This window comes from Heptranchias perlo, chromosome 35 (assembly GCF_035084215.1).
Source record: "Heptranchias perlo isolate sHepPer1 chromosome 35, sHepPer1.hap1, whole genome shotgun sequence".
Taxonomy (NCBI): Eukaryota; Metazoa; Chordata; class Chondrichthyes; order Hexanchiformes; family Hexanchidae; genus Heptranchias; species Heptranchias perlo.
In genome coordinates, this window is record NC_090359.1 from 19,963,984 (window position 1) to 19,987,050 (window position 23,067).

At 50.0% G+C, this 23,067-nt stretch overlaps 1 protein-coding gene across 1 annotated transcript in view; it reads left to right on the plus strand.

Moving 5' to 3' along the window:
- The window catches only part of LOC137302298 (voltage-gated potassium channel subunit beta-2-like), a 41,180-nt gene that overhangs the window by 16,475 nt on the left and 1,638 nt on the right, over positions 1–23,067 (plus strand). Inside the window, exons 2-13 of the mRNA XM_067971939.1 lie at positions 909–952; positions 2,396–2,433; positions 3,042–3,121; positions 4,099–4,143; positions 8,277–8,321; positions 9,217–9,260; positions 10,688–10,774; positions 12,418–12,456; positions 18,062–18,147; positions 19,189–19,309; positions 20,125–20,219; positions 20,992–21,112. Coding sequence (XP_067828040.1) covers positions 909–952; positions 2,396–2,433; positions 3,042–3,121; positions 4,099–4,143; positions 8,277–8,321; positions 9,217–9,260; positions 10,688–10,774; positions 12,418–12,456; positions 18,062–18,147; positions 19,189–19,309; positions 20,125–20,219; positions 20,992–21,112 — 845 coding nt within the window. The remainder of the gene's footprint in view (positions 1–908; positions 953–2,395; positions 2,434–3,041; positions 3,122–4,098; positions 4,144–8,276; positions 8,322–9,216; positions 9,261–10,687; positions 10,775–12,417; positions 12,457–18,061; positions 18,148–19,188; positions 19,310–20,124; positions 20,220–20,991; positions 21,113–23,067) is intronic.

Consider the following 23,067-nt stretch of genomic DNA (forward strand, 5'->3'; position numbering starts at 1 on the left):
CTCTCCTCCTCTCTCACCCCTCTTTCTCTCTTCCTCTCTCTCTCCCTATCACTCTCTCTCCCCCTCTCTCTTTCTCTGTCTCTGTCTCTCACTATCAATCTCCCCCTCTATTTCTCTCCCTCTCTATCTCTCTCTCTCTCCCCCTCTCCATCTGTCATTCTCACCCCCTCGCACTTTCTCTCTCTCGCTCTCACCATTCATTCTCTCGCTTTCTCTCCCCCCCTCTCTGTCTCTATCCCCCTCTCTATCTCTCCACTCTCTATCACTCTCCTTTCCTCTCTCACCCCTCATTCTCTCTTCCTCGCTCTCTCTCTCCCCCTCTGTGTCTCTCTACCTTTCTCTATTTCTCTCTCTGTCTCTGTCTCTCTCTCCCCTACTATCTTTCTCTGTCTTCCCTTCTCACTTGCTCTCTCCCCCTCACTCTCTCCCTTCTCACTGCCCCGTCCCTCTCCCTCGATCTTTCTCGCTCTCTCCCCTCCCCCCGACTCTCTCTCCCAGAGTTGATGTTACTCTGTTCCCTGATCACCCAGGTTCCCCCACAGTTCACCAGCCACGTGCAACGTGAAGCTGTGAAGTGTCTCAAAGATCATTCTGTGCCTCAGGTCTGTCTGCCTGAGAACGAGATGGAAAGAATGGAAGAACGGGTTAGATACAGAGTAAAGCTCCCTCTACACTGTCCCATCAAACACTCCCAGGGCAGGTACAGCACGGGTTAGATACAGAGTAAAGCTCCCTCTACACTGTCCCATCAAACACTCCCAGGACAGGTACAGCACGGGTTAGATACAGAGTAAAGCTCCCTCTACACTGTCCCATTAATATGTCACGAACCGTATTGTAACCCTTGACGTTCCCACTATGGGATTTCCCGGGAATATTTACATAGTTTTATGTATTTTCTTTTGCAGAAATCTGGGAAAGTCAGGTCTCCGAGTATCTTGTGTGGGTATTGGTGAGTAATGACAGCATTACATGGGTCGGAGTGAGTGTGTGTGATGGGGCAATATAAGGGTTAATATGGAAGGCTGAAACCCAGCAAATCGGGGCCTGGAGTGGGGGAGGGGGGAGTTCCTTCTTTGTGCTCAGGGTCGTGAAATTGTTTATAAACACACTTCCCCAACAGATGGAGCCCTGACGCAATATTCCTCAATCTCAGACCAGGCGATGGAGTCCTTGATGGGCCCTATTAAGTAACCAGCGATGGTAACATGGAGTATTCGGAGGGCAAAAGTTCCCGGGTTAGATCGCCTCCCCCCACCCAACCCCAGACCATCAGGCAGGGGGCCTCAGTTGGCCTCAGTGCCCCTGGACCAGGCAAGGCGATTAATGAGCCAGGGTTCCTACTCCTGATTGCTTGCTGTGTCAGTTGTGGTTCAGTGGGTCTCATTCTCATCTCTGAGTCAGAAGGTCGTGTGTTCGTAGTCCCCACTCCGGAGACTTGAGCACAAAATCCCAGGCCGACACTCCCAGTGCCAGTACTGAGGGAGCGCTGCACTGCTGGAGGTGCCGTCTTTCAGATGAGACATTAAACTGTGGTCTCCGTCTGCCCATCTCAGGTGGACGTAAAAGATCCCACAGCAACTATTTCGAAGAAGAGCAGGGAAGTTCTCCCCGGTGTCCTGGGGCCAATGTTTATCCCTCAACCAATATCATTAAAAAAACAGATTGCCTGGTCATTACCACCTTGCTGTTTGTGGGATCTTGCTGTGCACAAATTGGCTGCTGCTTTTCCTACATCACAACAGTGGCTACACTTCAAAAATAGTGTTTCTTGCACTCTCTGTAAACTTGAGCTCATCCAAAACTCTGCTGGCCATATCCTAACTCACACCAAGTCCCGTTCACCCATCACCCCCCTGTGCTCGCTGACCTACATTCGCTCCCGGTCCGTCAATGCCTTGATTTTAAAATTCTCATCCTTGTATTCAAATCCCTCCATGGCCTCGCCCCTCCCTATCTCTGTAACCTCCTGCAGCTCCTACGACCCTCCGAGATCTCTGCGCTCCTCCAATTCTGGCCTCTTGCGCATCCCCCGATTTTCATCGCCCCACCATTGGCGGCCGTGCCTTCGGCTGTCTGGGTCCCAAACTCTGGAATTCCCTCCCTAAACCTCTCCGCCTCTCTCTCCTCCTTTTATGACGCTCCTTAAAACCTACCTCTTTGACCAAGCTTTTGGTCACCTGTCCTAATATCTCCTGTGAAGCGCCTTGGGACGTTTTACTATGTTAAAGGCGCTATATAAATGCAGGTTGTTGTTTGTTGTTGAGGAGCAACCTGTGGGGAGGAAGGGCGGGAGGACTTTGTGGGTGAATGAGTCAGGCCCCCTCCCTTCACCTGATGTGAGTGCAGATTGCAGTTTGACTCGGAACTGAATATCCTGTTCTATTCCTTACAGGGAGCTGGGTGACGTTTGGTTGTCAGATCTCAGAAGAGGTAAGTTGTACACAGGGGTAGCTGTCCGCATCACTTGGATTAAGAATGCCCTACACCTCTTTACGGATCAGGAAGCAATGGTGTTCATTCCATGAATCATAGAGTCAGAAGGTCGTGAGTTCGAGGCCCACTCCAGAGACTTGAGCCCGTAATCCAGGCCGATACTCCCAGTGCCAGTACTGAGGGAGCGCCGCACTGTAGGGTGAGATGTTAAACCGAGGCCCCGTCTGCCCCTCTCAGGTGGATGTAAAAGATCCCACGGCCTCTATTGGAAGAAGAGCAGGGGGAGTTCTCCCCAGTGTCACTGGGGCCAATATTTATCCCTCAACCAACATCACTAAAAAAAAACAGGTTATGTGGTCATTATCGCATTGCTGTTTGTGGGATCTTGCTGTGTGCAAACTGGCTGCCGCGTTTTCCACATTACAACAGTGACTATGCTTCAAAAAATTGTCTGTCGTGCACTTTGGGACGTCCTGAGGTTGTGAAAGGTGCTTTACAAATGCTAGTTCTTTCTTCCTTCTTTCTATCTATTGTACACGAGCCTATTCTTGTTTGATGCTTTCCGCTGTTGTATTTTCATACTTTTGCTCCGGCCTCCTCCACAGGCTGCGGAGGACATCTTGACAACGGCCTACGAGAATGGGGTCAACCTGTTCGACACCGCGGAGATCTATGCGTCTGGCAAGTACGTCACGCACAATTCCAACTCCTTTTCCAACAGGGAACGGGCCTGCAAAGTTAGCATGGGTCATTTCTTTATTAATCGAGGTCCCCGGGTGAAGGGTCAAGCTCCACAGCGCAAGACACCAAGGCGTAGAAATTGGTCCCTGCCGCCCTGTTTCTCGGGCGCAGCTCGGCCTACTAAGGCCCCAAAATGGCGGGCAAGAAGCAAAGGCAAGTTTCCGTCCAGAAGTGCACCGCCCACCATGTTGGGTAAGGCCAGACAAGAGGCTTCCTTTACCCATGCCAGACCTAGGCGTTAGGTCCTTTTTGTACGCAAATAAATGGACCTAACGCCTGTTTGAGGCCTCCTTCTGTAAGATTGGTTAGCCCTGAGGGAGCCCGCACCATTGCAGGCTGTACTCAGGGAAACCGGCCCTAGGGATCCCCTGGAAAGAAGGTTGTCAGTTACTTATCTGAACGTGGAGCTGGGAGGAGCAGGAATCCCAACCTCACATCAGAGGACCCGATCGCCGCTCCTGACCCCTGACCCCAGGCCCCAATCTTCTCTCTGTTCCCAACCCGACCCCTGACCCCCCTGACCCCGATCTCTTCTCTGCTCCCGACACGACCCCTGACCCCAGGCCCCAATCTTCGCTCTGCTCCTGGCATGACCCCTGACTCCCGACCTTCACTCTGCTCCCAACTCGACCTCTGACCCCCTCGATCCCGATCTTCTCCTCTGATCCCGACCCGACCCCCCCGACCCTGATCTTCGCTTTGCTCCCGACCAGAGCCCTGACCCATGACCCCCCGACCCCGATCTCCCATCTGCTCCCGACTCGATCCCCGATACCAGGCCCCGGGCCTAGCGAGGGAAGGCCTAATGTGATACTTTTATTATAAATTAGTTCTTGAGCTGTGTCACTGGCAAGGCCAGCATTCATTTGTCTCTTCCTATGCCTCATTCTCTCCCTTTTTCTTTGCTCTCTCTCATTCTAGGGCTGAAGTCACACTGGGAAACATCATTAAGAAGAAAGGCTGGAAGTAAGGATGATTTTGACTTTTATCATATCTGAGAGGACTTGACAATCCTGTTTGGAATTTAATTCATCCACTCAGGTGAAACAGCTCCCAAAAAAAATCAGTTTCAAGCCATTCAGGAGAGAAATCAGGAAACACTTCTTCACACAAAGTGTAGTGGAAATCTGGAACTCTCTCCCCCAGAAAAGCTGCGGACACTGGGGGTCAATTGGAGCTTTCAAGACTGAGATTAATTGATTTTTGTTGGGCAAGGGTATTAAGGGGGGTAAATGGAGTTAAAAGATACAGATCAGCCATGATCCAATTGTATGGTGGAACAGGCTCAAGGGGCTGAATGGCCTCCTCCTGTCCTTATGTTCCTAAACCCCTCCTCCTCTCTCTGGAACATTCTCCCTAAATCCTTCCCCCCTCTCTGGAACTCCCTAAACCCCTCCCCCTCTCTCTGGAACATTCTCCCGGAGCCCCTCCCCCACCTCTGGAACTTGCTCCCTAAACCCCTCCCCCTCTCTCTGGGCCTCTCCCTAACCCTTCCCCCTCTCTCTGGAACTCTCCCTAACCCCTCCCCCTCTCTCTGGAACTCTCCCTAACCCCTCCCCCTCTCTCTGGAACTCTCCCTAAACCCCTCCCCCTCTGGAACTCTCCCTAAACCCCTCCCCCTCTCTCTGGGCCTCTCCCTAACCCTTCCCCCTCTCTCTGGAACTTGCTCCCTAAACCCCTCCCCCTCTCTCTGGGCCTCTCCCTAACCCTTCCCCCTCTCTCTGGAACTCTCCCTAACCCCTCCCCCTCTCTCTGGAACTCTCCCTAAACCCCTCCCCCTCTCTCTGGGCCTCTCCCTAAACCCCTCCCCCTCTGGAACTCTCCCTAAACCCCTCCCCCTCTCTCTGGAACTCTCCCTAAACCCCTCCCCCTCTCTCTGGGCCTCTCCCTAAACCCCTCCCCCTCTGGAACTCTCCCTAAACCCCTCCCCCTCTCTCTGGAACTCTCCCTAAACCCCTCCCCCTCTCTCTGGGCCTCTCCCTAAACCCCTCCCCCTCTGGAACTCTCCCTAAACCCCTCCCCCTCTCTCTGGAACTCTCCCTAAACCCCTCCCCCCTGGAACATTCTCCCTAAACCCCGCCCCCTCTCACTGGAAGGCTCTCCCTGAAACCCTTCCCCCTCTCTCTGGAACTCTCCCTAAACCTCTCCCCCTCTCACTGGAACTCTCTCCCCAAAATCTAACTTTTACCTAACTTGTGTTTAACTAACTTGATTGAGTTTTTTGATGAGGGGAATGCAGTTGATGTGATGTATATGGACTTCCAAAAGGCGTTTGATAAAGTGCTGCATGTTAGGCTTATCATCAAGATTGCGGCCCATGGAATAAAGAGGACAGTAGCAACATGGATACAGAATTGGGCAAGGGACAGGAAACAGAGAGTAGTGGTGAACAGTTGTTTTTCGGACTAAAGGGAGGTGTACAGTGGTCAGTGCTGGGACCACTGCTTTTCTTGATATATATTAATGACTTGGACTTGGGTGTACAGGGCACAATTTCAAAATTTGCAGATGACACAAAACTTGGAAGGGTAGTAAACAGTGAGGAGGATAGTGATAGACTTCAAGAGGATGTAGACAGGCTGGTGGAATGGGCGGACACGTGGCAGATGAAATTTAACACAGAAAAATGCGAAGTGATACATTTCGGTAGGAAGAACGAGGAGAGGCAATGTAAACTAGAGGGTACAACTCTAAAAGGGGTACAGGAACAAAGAGATCTGGGGGTTCATGTGCACAAATTGTTGAAGGTGGCAGGGCAGGTTGAGAAAGCAGTTAAAAAAGCATACGGAATCCTGGGCTTTATAAATAGATGTGGAGATGCCGGTGATGGACTGGGGTTGACAATTGTAAACAATTTCAACAATTGTAAACAATTTCAACATTTACCTGAGGAAGGAGGAAGCCTCCGAAAGCTTGTAAATTTCAAATAAAATCGTTGGACTATAACTTGGTGTTGTAAAATTGTTTACAATTTATAAATAGAGGCATAGAGTACAAAAGCAAGGAAGTCGTGATGAACCTTTATAAAACACTGGTTCGGCCACAACTGGAGTATTTTATCCAGTTCTGGGCACTGCACTTTAGGAAAGATGTGAAGGCCTTAGAGAGGGTGCAGAAGAGATTTACTAGAATTATTCCAGGGATGAGGGACTTAAGTTACTTGGATAGACTGGAGAAGCTGGGGCTGTTCTCCTTGGAACAGAGAAGGTTGCGAGGAGATTTGATAGAAGTATTCAAAATCATGAAGGGTCCAAACAGAGTAGATAGAGAGAAACTGTTTCCCATTGGCGGAAGGGTCAAGAACCAGAGGACATAGATTTAAGGTGATTGGCAAAAGAACCAAAGGTGACATGAGGAAAAACTTTTTTACACAGTGAGTGGTTAGGATCTGGAATGCACTGCCCGAGGGGGTGGTGGAGGCAGATTCAATCATGGCCTTCAAAAGGGAACTGGATAAGTACTTGAAAGGAAAAAAATTGCAGGGCTACGGGGAAAGGGCGGGGGAGTGGGACCAGCTGGATTGCTCTTCCACAGAGCCGGCACGGACTCGATGGGCCGAATGGCCTTCTTCCGTGCTGTAACCTTTCTATGGTTCGATGTTTCTAAACCCCTCCCCCTCTCTCTGTCTCTGGAATATTCTCCCTAAACCCCTCCCCCCTCTCTGGAACATTCTCCCTAAACCCCTCCCCCTCTCTCTGGAACATTCTCCCTAAACCCCTCCCCCTCTCTCTCTCTCTGGAACATTCTCCCTAAACCCCTCCCCCTCTCTCTGGAACATTCTCCCTAAACCCCTCCCCCTCTCTCTGGAACATTCTCCCTAAACCCCTCCCCCTCTCTCTGGAACATTCTCCCTAAACCCCTCCCCCCTCTCTGGAACATTCTCCCTAAACCCCTCCCCCTCTCTCTGGAACATTCTCCCTAAACCCCTCCCCCTCTCTCTCTCTCTGGAACATTCTCCCTAAACCCCTCCCCCTCTCTCTGGAACATTCTCCCTAAACCCCTCCCCCTCTCTCTGGAACATTCTCCCTAAACCCCTCCCCCTCTCTCTGGATCATTCTCCCTAAACCCCTCCCCCTCTCTCTGGCACTCTCCCTAAGCCCCTCCCCTTTCTCTGGCACTCTCCATAAAGCCCTCCCCCTCTTTCTGGATCATTCTCCCTAAACCCCTCCTCCTATCTCTGCAACATTCTCCCTAAACCCCTCCCCTTCTCTGGAACATTCTCCCTAAACCCCTCCCCCTCTCTCTGGAACATTCTCCCTAAACCCCTCCCCCTCTCTGGAACATTCTCCCCAAACCCCTCCCACTCTGGAACTCTCTCCCTAAACCCCTCCCCCTCTCTCTGGAACTCTCCCTAAACCCCTCCTCCTCTCTCTGGAACATTCTCCCTAAACCCCTCCCCCTCTCTCTGGAACATTCTCCCCAAACCCCTCCCACTCTGGAACTCTCTCCCTAAACCCTTCCCCTCTCTCTGGAACATTCTCCCTAAACCCCTCCCCCTCTCTCTGGCATTCTCCCTAAACCCCTCCCCCTCTCTCTGGAACATTCTCCCTAAACCCCTCCCCCTCTCTCTGGAACATTCTCCCTAAACCCCTCCCCCTCTCTCTGGCATTCTCCCTAAACCCCTCCCCCTCTCTCTGGAACATTCTCCCATAACCCCTCCCCCTCTCTCTGGCATTCTCCCTAAACCCCTCCCCCTCTCTCTGGAACATTCTCCCTAAACCCCTCCCCCTCTCTCTGGAACATTCTCCCTAAACCCCTCCCCCTCTCTCTGGAACATTCTCCCTAAACCCCTCCCCCTCTCTCTGGAACATTCTCCCTAAACCCCTCCCCCTCTCTCTGGAACATTCTCCCATAACCCCTTCCCCTCTCTCTGGATCACTCTCTCTAAGCCCCTCCCCTCTCTGCCCCCCCCCCCTCTGAAAACCCATCTTCTCGGGCACATCACCTAACCCTTTGTTGCTGCTCCTCAATGTATATCTATTCCTCTCCCTCACCCCCACTCCACCCCCCCCTGCATAAAGAACCATGGGACGTTCTCTACCTTAAGGCACTAATAATTCAAGGTGTTGTGTTCACTCTTTGCTTCTCTTCCCATGCAGACGGTCCACTTTTATCATCACCACCAAGCTTTACTGGGGAGGAAAGTGAGTATCTGATCATCTTCGCTCTCATTCCCACTCCTGTATGTTCTAGTTTTGCCCCCCCCCCCACCCCTCCCCCCCTCTGACCCATGCCATGCCAGGCTCTGTGAGTGCCACGGTGCCCACCAGGACACCACCCAAGCCAGCCTGGACGGCGAGTGTCAACTATGGGCTGTGGGGCATCGCCCCCAAGTCTGATCCTGTGCTCACTCCGCGGATGTCCAGACATTGCCCCCTGGGGTGGAAGAGTTCCCTACTGAATGTGGGTGTGTGTGTGTATGTTGTTGGGTGAGGGGCAGGATCGAGCTTGGCTGTGGTGCCTTCTGTGGTGGAATAGCCCTTGTTGAACAGGACCAGATTGAGCTTGGCTGTGATGCCCTCTGTGGTGGAATAGCTGGTGATGAACAGGGCCTGGTCCATCTTGGATGTGATGCGCTCTGTGGATGAATAGCCCTTGGTGAAGAGGACCGGACAGAGTTTGGCTGTGATGCCCTCTGTGGTTGAATAGCCCTTCACGAACAGGGCCTGATCGAGCTTGGCTGTGACGGCCCTCTGTGGTGGAATAGCCGGTCACGAACAGGGCCTGATCGAGCCTGGGTGCGATGCCCTCTGTGGTGGAATAGCCCACAGTGCACGCGACCGGATCGAGCTTGGCTGCGATGCTTTCCGTGGTAGCACAGCCCACTGTCTGGGCTCACGCGTGCAGAATGGCCACTTGGGCGAGGTATTGGGGGGAAGCTGGGGGGGGCTTCGTGCGGAGCCCCTGCCCCAAGCAAGAAGTCCGTAGAGGAGGGGAGAAAATTCGAGAGCAAAGACTGTGTTAAATCTGTTTTGCTCGGTGCTCTGAGACCTGCTCACCTCACCGTTCAGGAAACACTTCTCTTTCTTCTGTCCACAGAGCGGAGACAGAGAGGGGACTCTCCCGGAAGCACATTATCGAAGGTACCCCCTCTATCTCACTCCCATTAAAGAAAAGAATGATTTGCATTTATATAGCGCCTTTCATGGCCTCAGGATGACCCAAAGCACTGCACAACCAATGAAGCACATTTGAAGTGTAGTCACTGTTGTAATGTAGGAAGCACAGCAGCCAATTTGCGCACAGCAAGATCCCACAAACAGCAATGAGACAATGACCAGGTCATCTGTTTTAGGCATTGGTTGAGGGATAAATATTGTTCAAGACACCGGGGAGAACTCCCCCTGCTCTTCTGCGAAATAGTGGCCGTGGGATTATTTACGAGAGGGGCAGACGGGACCTCGGTTTAACGTCTCATCCGAAAGACGGCACCTCCGACAGTGCGGCACTCCCTCAGTACTGGCACTGGGACTGTCGGCCTAGATTATGTGCTCGAGTTCCTGCAGTGGGGCTCGAACCCACGACCTTCTAACTCAGACAATTAAAGGGGCGGGGGACGCGGGGAGTGGTTGTTGGGACAGCCATGGTTGTTATAGCAACTACAATCTCCAAAGTTCTCAATGAAAGTAATGATTTAAAGGGACGAGGAAGTACTTTTAAAGCAGGCCGGGGGTGTTAACATCACGCAGCCTGCAGACATCCAAAGCAACAAGGCCTACGATTTGGCTTGCGTTAATAATGGCTCCAAATGTGTGGGGAGTCTATGAATCCTGCATTCCCACCCAGTAGTTTCCCGGGATCGCACCCCCTTCATGGTGGCCCGTAGGCTGGGACAGAGCTGACACTGAGACACACATGGGCCGTACAGTACCAGACAGGAGTGAATCATTTCCTTTTACCCATTGTGTACTGTACATGTACAGGAGCTGACACTGAGACACACACGGGCCGTACCGTACCAGACGGGAGTGAATTGTTCCCTTTTACTCACTGTGTGTACTGTACATGTACAGGAGCTGACACTGAGACACACACGGGCCGTGCAGTACCAGACGGGAGTGAATCGTTCCCTTTTACCCACTGTGTGTACTGTCCATGTACAGGAGCTGACACTGAGACACACACGGGCCGTACAGTACCAGACGGGAGTGAATCGTTCCCTTTTACCCACTGTGTACTGTACATGTACAGGAGCTCACACTGAGACACACACGGGCCGTACAGTACCAGACGGGAGTGAATCGTTCCCTTTTACCCGCTGTGTACTGTACATGTACAGGAGCTGACACTGAGACACACACGGGCCGTACAGTACCAGACGGGAGTGAATCATTCCCTTTTACCCACTGTGTACTGTACATGTACAGGAGCTGACACTGAGACACACACAAGACAGGCACAGTATGAAATAACTCTGTGTTTCAGCATTAAACATCATTTGAACTCTTTCTCCGAGGTGTTAGACTGCTGACTGCACCTGTCCAACTCATTGACCTGTTCTTGTGCTCAGGACTGCGGGGCTCCCTCGAGAGGTTACAGCTTCAATATGTGGACATCGTCTTTGCCAACCGACCTGATGCGACTGTCCTGATGGAGGGTAGGTAAAGATCTTTCGAATTACCGGCCAGTAGAGACAGCGATCGATAGGTTTGATCTCAGCCATCGCTGAGTTACCTGACCTGAGCAGTGGGTGGGGAGGGGTGGAGGGGTCTGTGATTGGCTCTTGTGGCCCCCGGTCAGTATCCAGTGACGCCAGCTGGAAAGTATGTGCATGTGTGAGTCTGTGCGCGTGTGTGTACGTGTTTGGGTATGCGTGTAAATGTGAGTGTGTGAGCGTGTATGTATGCGTGTGAGTGTATGTTTGTGTGTGCGTGTGAGCATGAAATAATTGATAAACTAGTCAAAATTAGAAAGGATAAATCCCCTGGTCCGGATGGATTACATCCGAGCATATTAAAAGTTAGGGAAGAGATAGCAGAGGCACTATTACATATATATAAAAATTAATTAGAAAAAGGAATAGTGTCAGAGGACTGGCAGACAGTTAATGTGATTTCTATATTTAAAAAGGGAGATAGAACAAGTCCAGGGAACTATAGACCAATTAGCTTAATGTCGGTGGTAGGAAAGATCATGGAATCTTTACTCAAAGATGTAATAGAGAAACATCCAGAAATCAAAAACATAATAGAGAATAGTCAGCACGGATTTCAGAAGGGAAGGTCATGCCTGACCAATCTTATTGAATTCTTTGAGGAAGTAACAGAGTAGACAAGGGTAGTGTAGTAGATGTAATATACTCGGATTTTCAAAAGGCTTTCGATAAGGTACCACATAGTAGACTCATGACTAAGGTTAGAGTATATGGAGTCAGAGGACAGGTAGCAGATTGGACAGCAAGCTGGCTACAAAACAGAAAAAAGAGAGTAGGGGTTAAAGGTAGGTGGGAAGTGGTGTTCCACAGGGATCGGTGCTGGGACCACTGCTGTTCACCATTTACATAAACGATTTGGACTCGGGAATCGGAAGTACAATTTCAAAATTTGCTGATGACACCAAAGTGGGGGTTGTAGTTAATACTGAGGAGGACTGCGACAAAATACAAGAAGACATTAATAAACTTGCAGAATGGGCGTGTAATTGGCAAATTAATTTCAATATAAATAAGTGTGAGGTGGTGCATTTTGGCAATCTTTCCTGATTGTTATAAGCTCTCAGCTCTGGTATCATCCTAGTAAATCTTTTTTGCACCTTCTCCAGTGCCTCTATATCTTTTTTATAATATGGAGACCAGAACTGTGCACAGTGCTCCAATTGTGGTCTAATCACAGTTCGATTCACGTTTAACATGACCTCTCTGCTTTTCAATTCTATCCCTCTAGAAATGAACCCTAGTGCTTTGTTTGCTTTTTTTATGGCCTTGTTAACCTGCGTCCTTACTCTTAATGATTTGTGTATCTGTACCCCTAGATCCCTCTGCTCCTCCACCCCATTTAGACTCTTATTTTCCAAGGAGTATGTGGCCTCCTTATTCCTCCTACCAAAATGCACCACCTCACATCTATATTGAAATTCCTTCACCATTTAGAAGCTCATTCTGCCCGTTTATTACGATCTTTTTGTATTTTGTCGCTGTCTTCCTCCTTAATTATACCCCACCAAGGGGTAAGGGCCGTTTCGATCCCAGCTGCTTAACTGTCCAAGCCTTTGCTGATGCATTGTCAAATTTTTTGTCAGCAGGTAATTACGTTTCCAGATCAAGAATCTTCTCCGTGGAAGGTATTTATTCACGAGTGAATGGTCCGTCTTTATTACGCCCTTGTGGGGGAGGAGTGACTTGGGAGGGAGGGAGGGGGGGGGTAGGGAGGGAAACCAGGGGGGAAATTTGACTACAAGAGCGGCTGCTCGTTTGGTTCCACCAATCATAGCGCGAGGCGTAAAATATTCAAAACCAAACTTTATCGGCAACGAACGATTCGACAGGCACCCTTGCTCTCCCAGAAGGGACATGGCCACCAACATGAGATGGGTGAAAGTTCAGCCAGTACCCGTTAGTTGACCATCAGATCCTCTTTTAGCCAACGTGGATTAGCTCTGTGAGTTCAGAAGCAATTCACCTCAGTATTGCGCCAACAAAATCGCCCCAACAGGTCACACAGGGTTCCCACTCTCGATAACTACCCACTGCCCCCACCAACCCCCACCCCGGGCTGGAAATTACCCAAGTGTGCGGACAAGATCGGGCTGGGCTGTGATGCCCCCCATGGTGCAGTAGCCTCAGTGTCTATTTGAAGAATGGCGGCTTGGGCCAGGTATTGATGCCTTCGAGAGAGGGGAGGTTAGAAAATTGGTAGGAAAAGGAGAAAGAAAGAAAGACTTGCATTTATACAGTGCCTTTAATGCCCTCGGGACGTCCCAAAGCACCTTACAGCCAATGAAGTACTTTTTTGCAGTGTAGTCACTGTTCTAATGTAGGAAACGCAGCAGCCAATTTGTACACAGCAAGATCCCACAAACAGCAATGTGATAATGACCAGATAGTGATGTTGGTTGAGGGATAAATATTGGCCAGGACCCCCAGGGAGAACTCCCCTGCTCTTCTTCAAAATAGTGGGCCGTGGGATCTTTTACATCCACCTGACTGTGCAGACGGGGCCTTGGTTTGACGTCTCATCCAAAAGATGGCACCTCCGACAGTGCAGCACTCCCTCAGAGCTGCACTGGGAGTATCAGCCTGGATTTTGTGCTCGAGTCCCTGGAGTGGGCCTTGAACCCACGACCTTCTGACTCTGAGGCGAGAGAGATACCCACTGAGCCGCAGCTGACATTACATTCCTGATAGGATCATTCTTGAAGACCCAGCGGAGAGACAAAGGCCTGGGAGCAGGCCTCTTGCCTGATTCCTTGTCCAGGGAATGTTGCACCGGGCAAGGAGGAAACCTAAAGAGGGGAGGCCTGTAAAATATATTTGAAGGGGAGGAACAAGAAACTGCAGGGCCGATTTTCCATTCGGATTCTCCTTCAGAGACGTGCTCAGGAAGTTCATGGGGGCAGCTTCCTGTATCCGTCACGACAACAGAATGGTCACTATTAAAGTTTGTTGCTCGTGATTTGCACCATAGCAACAGAACTTCCTATGTGACCCAGGAAGGAGTTTGAAAGAATCTCCTAGATACAGTTTGGAAGATCAAAATCTCAATAAAAAAGACGAGGCCTGAGGCCTACATTTTGTGGTCCCTGACTCCAGAACCTTCCGTTGAATATGGATGGCATGGATCACCATAGTTACAGCCTTCCAATGCGATCTAATTTGCTGATACTTACCTCATTGTTTCATTAACTGGGATATTCTATAATCAAACGGAATAGCTGAGGAAATTATGACAATCATATCAACATAGGAACAGGAGGAGGCCATTCAGCCCCTCGAGCCTGTTCCGCCATTCAATTAGATCGTGGCTGATCTGTTTCTTAACTCCATCTACGCGCCTTGGTTCTGTAACCCTTAATACCCTCGCCTGACAAAAATCTATCAACCTCAGTTTTGAAATTTTCAATTGACCCCCAGCCACAACAACTCTTTGGGGGAGAGAGTTCCAGATTTTCACTCCCCTTTGTGTGAAGAAATGCTTCCTGACATCACCCCTGAACAGCCCAGCTCTAATTTTAAGGTTATGCCCCCTTGTTCTGGACTCCCCCCACCAGAGGAAATAATTTCTCTCTGTCTACCACATCAAATCCTTTAATCATCTTAAACACCTCGATTAGATCACCCCTTAATCTTCTACACTCGAGGGAATACAAGCCTAGTCCGTGCAACCTGTCGTCATAATTTAACCCTTTTATCCCCGGTATCATTCTAGTGAATCTGCGCTGCACCCCCTCCAAGGCCAATATATCCTTCCTGAGGTGCGGTGCCCAGAACTGAACGCAGTGCTCCAGATGGGGGTCTGACCAGAACTTTATACAACTGAAGCATCACTTCCACCCCTTTGTAATCCAAAGCTTATGATGCCCTAACGCAGCCACTTATCCCCACCCCCAGACAGTGTGCGCACACTTCGCACCATCGACACTTGTACGGGCCTTGGACTTCATCAAATTTACCTCAGATCAGAAGGCCTGATGTTTCAGTCGGGGCCTCAGATCAAAACCTTGTGTCGAAACCTGCTTCAACAAGCGAATGTCTCCGGCCCAAGGGCCTCATAAAAACAAGCAGTCGCTTCTGCTCTTCCTGTCATTAGCACTTAGCGATGACATAGTATCACAATATGGAGAAGCCGTGATAATCACTTGGTTCCCTCTCCCACTATCATTACCATAAATCATAACGACTGAAAGTGGGGGAATCGACTGGCTTGCTAAGAAGACCCATTCCACCCACCCACCCCCACCGTTGGGTTTTAACTGTGTTGGTTCTCGAGATCCACATCAGTGATGTTGTTGTATTGAGGAGCGAAGCCTCCCATGGTCCCCTCCAACATGGTGGGCCGGGTCAGTTGTGAGGGCATTGGGCCCAACTGGGGCGTGTTGGCCATACCCGCTTGGCTGGCGCGTTTATTTTTCTATTGTCGCCAGTTTAGGGTTTAACCTTGGTTTCTCCCGATCGAACGGTTCTCTCGATCGAACGTGTGCTCCCCTTCCCAGCTCACTGGGTGGGGTGGAGGGGGGGGGGCGCAGTGGGCGGGGTCTTGAAACGGGCGGGAGCCTCATTAACCAATCAGGGTCCTGTGACGTAAGTAGTCTTGGAGTATCAATGGAAAGAGTGCCACGCACACCCCCACACCCATTGACCGACCGAACCAGCAGTACTTCAAGGGCCGCCTCAGGCCACTCCAATAAATCCTCTGGCGGTTTGTTTTCAAATGATCGTAAATCGAACCCCCCACCCTTCCCAATACCTGACCTTCTGCTGCTGCCCCCTCCACCACCTTTTACTTAGCATTCTGTGGCGGGGGCCATCGGATTTCCCATCCTGATCGACATCATCGGGCGGGTGGAGCCCAAATCGATAATGGACTCCGCTCGGTGGGTGCGGGCTCCGTCGTGGATTGTGGGCACTCGTGAGGGAGAGCGGGGGGATGGTAAAGTCCAACAGATCGATACCCCAGCACTTTCGGGGGAGGAGGGGAGCAAACTGGGAGGTGGGGGGAGGGTGGCAGAAATTCTTTAATGATTTTAATAATGATTTTACCACCAAATGACAATGACGATGTCAAGGTCTTAGACAGGGTGCAGATGAGATTTACCAGAATAATACCATTGGATTAAAGAACCATAGAAAGGTTACAGCACAGAAGGAGGCCATTCGGCCCATCAAGTCCATGTTGGCTCTATGCAACAGCAATCCAGCTGGTCCCACTCCCCTGCCCTATCCCCGTAGCCCTGCAGATTTTTTCCTTTCAAGTACTTATCCAGTTCTCTTTTGAAGGCCATGATAGAATCTGCCTCCACCACCCCCTCGGGCAGTGCATTCCAGATCCTAACCACTCACTGTGTAAAAGAGTTTTTCCTCATGTCACCTTTGGTTCTTTTGCCAATCACCTTAAATCTATGTCCCCTGGTCCTTGACCCTTCCGCCAATTGGAACAGTTTCTCTCTATCTACTCTGTCTAGGCCCTTCGTGATTTTGAATACCTCTATCAAATCTCCTCGCAACCTTCTCTGTTCCAAGGAGAACAACCCCAGCTTCTCCAGTCTATCCACGTAACTAAAGTCCTTCATCCCTGGAATCATTCTGGTAAATCTCTTCTGCACCCTCTCTAAGGCCTTCACACCCTTCCTAAAGTGTGGTGTTCAGAACTGGACACAATATTCCAGTTGTGGCCGAACCAGTGTTTTATAAAGGTTCATCATGACTTCCTTACTTTTGTACTCTATGCCTCTATTTATAAAGCCCAGGATCCTGTATGCTTTTTTAACCACTTCAACGATTTGTGCACATAAACCCCCAGATCTCTCTGCTCTTGTATCCCTTTTTCCCTTTTACAGTTGTGCCCTTTAATTTATATTGCCTCTCCTCATTCTTCCTACCGAAATGTATCACTTCGTATTTTTCTGTGTTAAATTTCATCTGCCACGTGTCCGCCCATTCCACCAGCCTATCTATATCCTCTTGAAGTCTATCACTATCCTCCTCACTGTTTACTACCCTTCCAAGTTTTGTGTCATCTGCAAATTTTTGAAATTGTGCCCTGTACACCCAAGTCCAAGTCATTAGTATATATCAAGAAAAGCAGTGTCCCCAACACTGACCCCTGGGGATCACCACTGTACACCTCCCTCCAGTCTGAAAACCAACCGTTCACCACTACTCTCTGTTTCCTGTCACTTAGCCAATTCTATATCCATGTTGCCACTGCCCCCTTTATTCCATGGGCTGCAATCTTGATGATAAGCCTGCCATGTGGCACTTTATCAAACGCCTTTTGAAAATCCATATACATCACATCAACTGCATTGCCCTCATCGACCCTCTCTGTTACCTCATCAAAAAACTCTATCAGGTTAGTTAAACCCGATTTGCCTTTAACAAATCTGTGCTGGCTTTCCCTAATCAATCCACCCTTGTCCATGTGACTGTTAATTCTGTCCCAGATTATCATATCTAAAAGTTTCCCCACCACTGAGGTTAAACTGACTGGCCTGTAATTGCTGGGTTTATCCTTACACCTTTTTTTGAACAAGGGTGTAACATTTGCAGTTCTCCAGTCCTCTGGCACCACCCCCTGTATCTAAGAATGATTGGAAGATTGTGGCCAGTACCTCCGCAATTTCCACCCTTACTTCCCTCAGCAACCTAGGACGGATCCCATCCGGACCGGGTGACTTATCGACTTTACGTACAGCTAGCCTTTCTAGTACCTCTTCTTTATCAATTATTGAGATGAGGGACTTCAGTTACGTGGAGAGAGTGGAGAAGCTGGGATTGTTCTCCTTAGAGCAGAGAAGGTTAAGGGAAGATTTAATAGAGGTGTTCAAAATCATGAGGGGTTTTGATAAATAAGGAGAAACTGTTTTCACTGACAAGAGGGTCGGTAACCAGAGGACACAGATTTAAGGTCATCAGCAAAAGAACCAGCGGAGAGATGAGGAGAAATGTTTTTCACGCAGTGAGTTGTTATGATCTGGAATGCATTGCCTGGAAGCAGATTCAATCGTAACTTTCAAAAGGGAATTGGATAAATACTTGAAAAGGATGAATTGGATAGCTCTTTCAAAGAGGCATGATGGGCCGAGTGGCCTCCTTCTGTGCTGTACAGTTCCACGGCGAAGTGAAATGTTTACTAGTTGTCGGGAAGGAAGTTCTGAGGGTTTCAGTCGCGCGTGTTTGATTCCCTCGATGGTGCGGTGCTCATTGTGTAATTCCCTCCGTCTTTTGCAGAGATTGTCCGGGCTATGACATTCCTGATCAACCAAGGCAAAGCTATGTACTGGGGCACCTCGCGGTGGAACACAGTGGAGATCATGGTGAGCGGCTTCAGAAAAAAATTAATAAACTGCCCTCCAGATTACAAAAAAAAAGCGAGGCACTGGAGAAAGTGCAGGATGTTACCAGAACTGAGAGGTTACAACTATCAGGAAAGACTGAACAGGCTGGGGCTCTTTTCTCTAGAAAAGAGAAGGCTGAGGGGTGACCTGATAGAGGTCGTTAAGATTATGAAGGGGTTCGATAGGGTAGACGTGGAAAAGATGTTTTCACTTGTGGGGGAGACCGAAACTAGGGGCCATAAATATAAGATAGTCACTGTAAGAATATCGTTTGAAATAAGTATAGTCGAGAATACCGTCTCGCATAGCGCCAAGCATCTTAGCAAGAGGGCGGATGTTAAAGGGGGGCAAAGTTCAGCATCTCTGTGAGAAAGATAACTTGTGCGGTAAGAGATTGACTGAGTAACCCGTTAAAATATGGCGTCCCTGGGTGGGCCTGAGTTTTTAAAGGTTTGAGGTAGCTAGTGTTGGGAGATTGATTGAGTAATTCTGACGAGGCAGGGAGAGGGAATAAGTAGTTTTGACCGAGTGAGCTAAAGGTAGCCATCCCTCAAGCCCGTGATTGCCACAGGCAGTCCGTGAAGGTCAGGACTGATCATCCTGAATTTGCGGGAAAACAGGTTGTATTGATGACTTGTCATTTATTGTAATCTGAAGACAGTTGAGTCAATCTATTAAAGCTTGCTTTTTTATAACCACTCGGTCTTGTACCACGTGTCAGTTATTGTTGAAGGATTAACAACCCTTTTGTAGCGACAGTAACGGGAAAATCCTCGCTCCCACAAGGAGTAGTTGAGGCAAATAGCATAGATACATTTAAGGAGAAGTGAGATAAACACATGAGGGAGAAAGGAATAGAAGGAAATGCTGATAGGGTGAGATGAAGTAGGGAGGGAGGAGGCTCGTGTGGAGCATAAACACCAGCATGGACCAGTTGGGCCGAATGGCCCATTTCTGTGCTATAAATTGTTTGTAATACTCATGCCTCACAACCAGTCTCCATGTCCCCTCTCTCCCCAGGAGGCTTATTCTGTGGCCCGACAGTTTAACCTGATCCCTCCGTCGTGTGAGCAAGCAGAGTATCACCTCTTCCATCGCGACACGGTGGAGATGCAGCTTCCTGAGCTCTACCACAAGATCGGTCAGTGCTCGAGGGGACATCTTACACAGTTCAACACCTCAAACACACCCCAACTTCTCAGCCTTGTCTCAGTCAGTAGCATTCTTGCCTCTGACTCTCAAACTATTTCCATCCCTCTCTCTGTCACTCTCTCTCTATCTCTGTTTCTCTCTCTCCCTGTCACACACTCTCTCTCTCTCTCTGTCTCTCTATCTCCCCCTCTTTCTCTCACTCTCTCTGTCTTTCTGTCTCTCTCCCTGTCACTCTGTGTGTGCCTCTCTCTCCATCACTCTCTCTCTCTCTGTCTCTCTTTCCCTTTCTCTCTCTCTCTCACTCTGTGTGTGCCTCTCTCTCTGTCACTCTCTCTCTCTGTCTCTCTCTCCCTCTGTCACTCTGTGTGTGCCTCTCTCTCTGTCACTCTCTCTCTGTCTCTCTCTCTGTCACTCTGTGTGTCTCTCTCTGTTCACTCTGTCTGTCTCTCCCTCTCTCTCTCTTTGTCTGTCTCTCTCTCTCTCTCTGTCACTCCCTCTCTTTGTCTCTCTCTCCCTCTCTGTCATTCCCGCTCTCTGTCACTCTCTTTTTCTGTCTCTCTCCCCCTCTCTCTTTTTCTGTCTCTCTCTCTGTCACTCTGTGTCTCTCTCTCTGTCTCTCTCTCTCTCTCTCTCTCTATGTCTCTCTCTCTCTCTCTCTCTCCCTCTCTCTCTCTCTCTATGTCTCTCTCTCTCTCTCTCTCCCTCTGTCTCTCTCCCTCTGTCTCTCTCTCTCTCTCCCTCTGTCTCTCTCTATCTCTCCCCCTCTGATCAGTACTAAACACACTGATCCGTATCTCTCCACAGGTGTAGGAGCGATCACCTGGTCTCCGCTCGCATGCGGCTTAATCAGTGGAAAATATGAAGACAGCATTCCAGAACATTCCAGGGCATCTTTGCAGGTAAGTTGCAGCGCAGCAAAATTTTAGCTCCCTGCTCCCACATTTGGACCTTTGGACTCAAAAATCCATCCCCATGTTAACTTAAAACTTCATCCAGTGTCAGGATCAGACAGAGTTAGATACAGAGTAAAGCTCCCTCTACACTGTCCCATCAAACATTCCCAGGGCAGGTACAGCACGGGTTAGATACAGAGTAAAGCTCCCTCTACACTGTCCCATCAAACACTCCCAGGGGTCAGGTACAGCACGGGTTAGATACAGAGTAAAGCTCCCTCTACACTGTCCCATCAAACACTCCCAGGGCAGGTACAGCACGGGTTAGATACAGAGTAAAGCTCCCTCTACACTGTCCCATCAAACACTCCCAGGGCAGGTACAGCACGGGTTAGATACAGAGTAAAGCTCCCTCTACACTGTCCCATCAAACACTCCCAGGGCAGGTACAGCACGGGTTAGATACAGAGTAAAGCTCTGTCCCAATAAATGTTCCTCACCTCCAGTTTCTGAAGGCCTCCCCTTTCTAGTCTAATTACTAATTTCCCACATGAATGCACCGTGGCCCCTCTCTGAATTGCCAAATTAGGGGCTAGAGGATGAGGCAACATTTCATGTGGGCCCCTTCCCGCCACTTTCACCCCACCAGTCTGGGCTGGCCTGGAACCAAGGGTGAGAGGTGAAAGGTCAGGGTGCAACCCAGCCTTCCTGTGGACGCCCGCGTCGCCTGGCGCCCGTGTCATTTGCGTGTGTGACCCAAGTCTGCCTTTGTCTGCAGGGCTACGAGTGGCTGAAGGAGAAGATAACGAGCGATGAAGGCCGGACGCAGCAGGCGAAGGTGAAGGAGCTGCGGCCGATCGCTGAGAAGATGTCCTGCACTCTTCCGCAGCTGGCGATCGGTGAGCCTGCGCACCGTCCATCGGCCTCAATAAACGGGATGGTTCCGTAAACGGGGCACAAACAGCAGGGGGGCAGGGGGGAGGGGAGCTGCCACCGTCACCAGGTAACTCAACAAACATAAATAGGGCCAAACCGGCCTACTCCTGCCATGGATGGTATAAGCCTGGCCCGGTGCACTTGGCTGCCTAAAAAGGCCTTGGGCCTAAGTTCTCTGGGTTTTAAGTAGTTGGGGTGTATGTCTCTGAGGGACAGCATGTGAGGGGGCACCTTCAGCACATGGGAATGCAGCGGTTCAAGAACGAAGGCCCACCGCCACCTTCTCAAGGGACGGGCAATAAATGCCGGTCTTGCCAGCGAGGCCCACATTCCCGAGAATGAATCACTCAATCGCCCAGACCTGAGGCGAAACCCTCCCAGTGGTGGAGAGGAAACATCGCTGCCAAGTCTCTGTTCCTCCTGAGCGTGCTCCTCTGGAACTACGCTGGTTATCCCAAATCCCCATTGAGAACAGGAGTCTGAGAATCAGGAAGGTGTAAACGGAGCGCAGAGCGTTCCCGTACAGCGCCTCCCCACTCACGCACAAGCGTCCCCTTCCGGCAGACACCACGTCACTTCCCTCACCCGATGGGATTCCCCCCCCTGCATCAAGCCCATTACCTTGGGTATCAGCCTTGTCTCAGTGGGTATAACTCTCGCCTTCTGAGTCAGAAGGTCGTGGGTTCGAGTTCCACTCCAGAGATTCAAGCCCATAATCCAGGCTGACACTCCCAGTGCCAGTACAGAGGGAGCGCTGCACTGTCGGAGGTGCCGTCTTTCAGATGAGACATTAAACTGAGGCCCCGTCTGCCCCTCTCACGTGGACGTAAAAGATCCCACGGCCACTATTTCAAAGAAGAGCAGGGGATTTCTCCCCGGAATCCTGGGCCAATATTTATCCCTCAACCAACATCACTAAAACAGATTATCTGGTCATTTATCGCATCGCTGTTTGTGGGATCTTGCTGTGCACAAATTGACTGCCGCCGCGTTTCCTACATTACAACAGTGACCACACTTCAAAAGTACTTAATTGGCTGTAAAGCGCTCTGGGACGTCCAGAGGTCGTGAAAGGCGCTATATAAATGCAAGTTCTTTTTATTTATCTTGGCCCGAGCTGTTGAGATTCTGTTTGGAGACTGGCAGAGTTTTGAGATGGCCCTCAAGCCCCCTCTCTGAGCACCAGATCGTGCCCGGACTGTCAGTGAGGGTAGCGGGTACAGAAGGGAGGATAGGAGGGATCCCAGTCAGTTGGTGTTTTCCCCCCACATGTCTACAGCATTTTATCTTGGACCCTAGAGATACGCTTAAAAGCAGGCACCTGACACAAAGAAAGCAAGAACTTATATTGGAGTGAATGGGAAGGGGTTTGGTCCATTGGGATTCTGTACAATGGGAGTGAATGGGAATGGGTTTGGTCCATTGGGATTCTGTACAGTGGGAGTGAATTGGAATGGGTTTGGTCCATTGGGATTGTGTACAATGGGAGTGAATGGGAATGGGTTTGGTCCATTGGGATTCTGTACAATGGGAGTGAATTGGAATGGGTTTGGTCCATTGGGATTCTGTACAATGGGAGTGAATGGGAATGGGTTTGGTCCATTAGGATTCTGTACAATGGGAGTGAATTGGAATGGGTTTGGTCCATTGGGATTCTGTACAATGGGAGTGAATGGGAATGGGTTTGGTCCATTGGGATTCTGTACGGCGGGAGTGAATGGGAAGGGGTTTGGTCCATTGGGATTCTATACAGTGGGAGTGAATGGGAAGGGGTTTGGTCCATTGGGATTCTGTACAATGGGAGTGAATGGGAATGGGTTTGGTCCATTGGGATTCTGTACAATGGGAGTGAATTGGAATGGGTTTAGTCCATTGGGATTCTGTACAGTGGGAGTGAATGGGAAGGGGTTTGGTCCAT